Source organism: Fragaria vesca, linkage group LG6 (genome assembly GCF_000184155.1).
Source record: "Fragaria vesca subsp. vesca linkage group LG6, FraVesHawaii_1.0, whole genome shotgun sequence".
Lineage (NCBI taxonomy): Eukaryota > Viridiplantae > Streptophyta > Magnoliopsida > Rosales > Rosaceae > Fragaria > Fragaria vesca.
Genome location: NC_020496.1, coordinates 29,738,277 through 29,739,213, shown reverse-complemented (window position 1 = coordinate 29,739,213; position 937 = coordinate 29,738,277). Strand labels below are relative to the sequence as shown.

General features: G+C 37.9%; 1 protein-coding gene across 1 annotated transcript in view; it reads right to left on the bottom strand.

Moving 5' to 3' along the window:
• Positions 1–618, bottom strand: part of LOC101297281 (tricyclene synthase EBOS, chloroplastic-like) — a 10,227-nt gene extending 9,609 nt beyond the window's left edge. The window contains exons 1-2 of the mRNA XM_004305945.1: positions 493–618; positions 94–373 (exon numbers count right to left, since the gene is read on the bottom strand). Coding sequence (XP_004305993.1) covers positions 94–373; positions 493–618 — 406 coding nt within the window. The remainder of the gene's footprint in view (positions 1–93; positions 374–492) is intronic.
• Between the last annotated feature and the right edge of the window lie 319 nt (positions 619–937).

Below are 937 nucleotides of genomic sequence, written 5' to 3'. Positions count from 1 at the left end.
AGATTCTTTAGTTTATATATGTGGTTTATATGTGTGTTGCGTGTAGGAAGACTAGTAATAATAATATCCCTAGCTATGTACTTAATTAATTACCTTGGGAGACTTGAAACCCACGCTGTCGAAGGAGCCTGAAGCTGAGAGCAGTGAGGTGGAGACTAGGGGTATCCTCGTCTGTTATTTGGTCAAGATTCTTCATAATTCTGTCAAGGGCTCCTGTTATACTGGCCTCGAATCGATGTCCCAAACCTAATCGTTGGATATCATCAATCAATTCAAGTGTAGTCTTAACTGACTTGGCATCATTATCATAATCAATAATATGTTTCACATCCCCCTCCAACGACGTCCACCTATCATCTTCGTATTGTTCTTCCTGCAAAATCAAGCATATATATACTAGTTAATCAGTTGATCGAGCAATATTGAAGATGATCAAAGTATGCACCGAACATAACGTAAACTATGCATGGTTACGAATTTACGATCGTCAACCTGTAACGATTGAAGAAACTCGTAACTCCAAATGCTGGGCTTGTAATCTGCTGTTCGTGTTTTAACATCCAGATCAGAAGTTTGAGTAGCAATGCTACCGCTGCTGGCCAAGCTTAGGGTAGACATATATTCGAAGAGGGTTTTGGATTACTCTCTACGTACTATAATCGAGCAACTAGGCAAAACAGAAAGCAATGAGCAACTAAGCATACCGATCATGATATTTATAGGCTTAAAAGTATCACAAATGGTTAAATTCAGAACTCTTAGTGATTTGATACCTTGGTATATTAAGTTACGTAAATCCAAATGTCCTATGCTCACTGAATGTTTTCACAGATGCCCTTAATAACAATATTATCCCTTCAATCAGAGGTCTGGTGCGTGTGAACGATCTTTAATTAATTAATTGAACTCTTAGTTATGTATGGGTATACGTAAAACG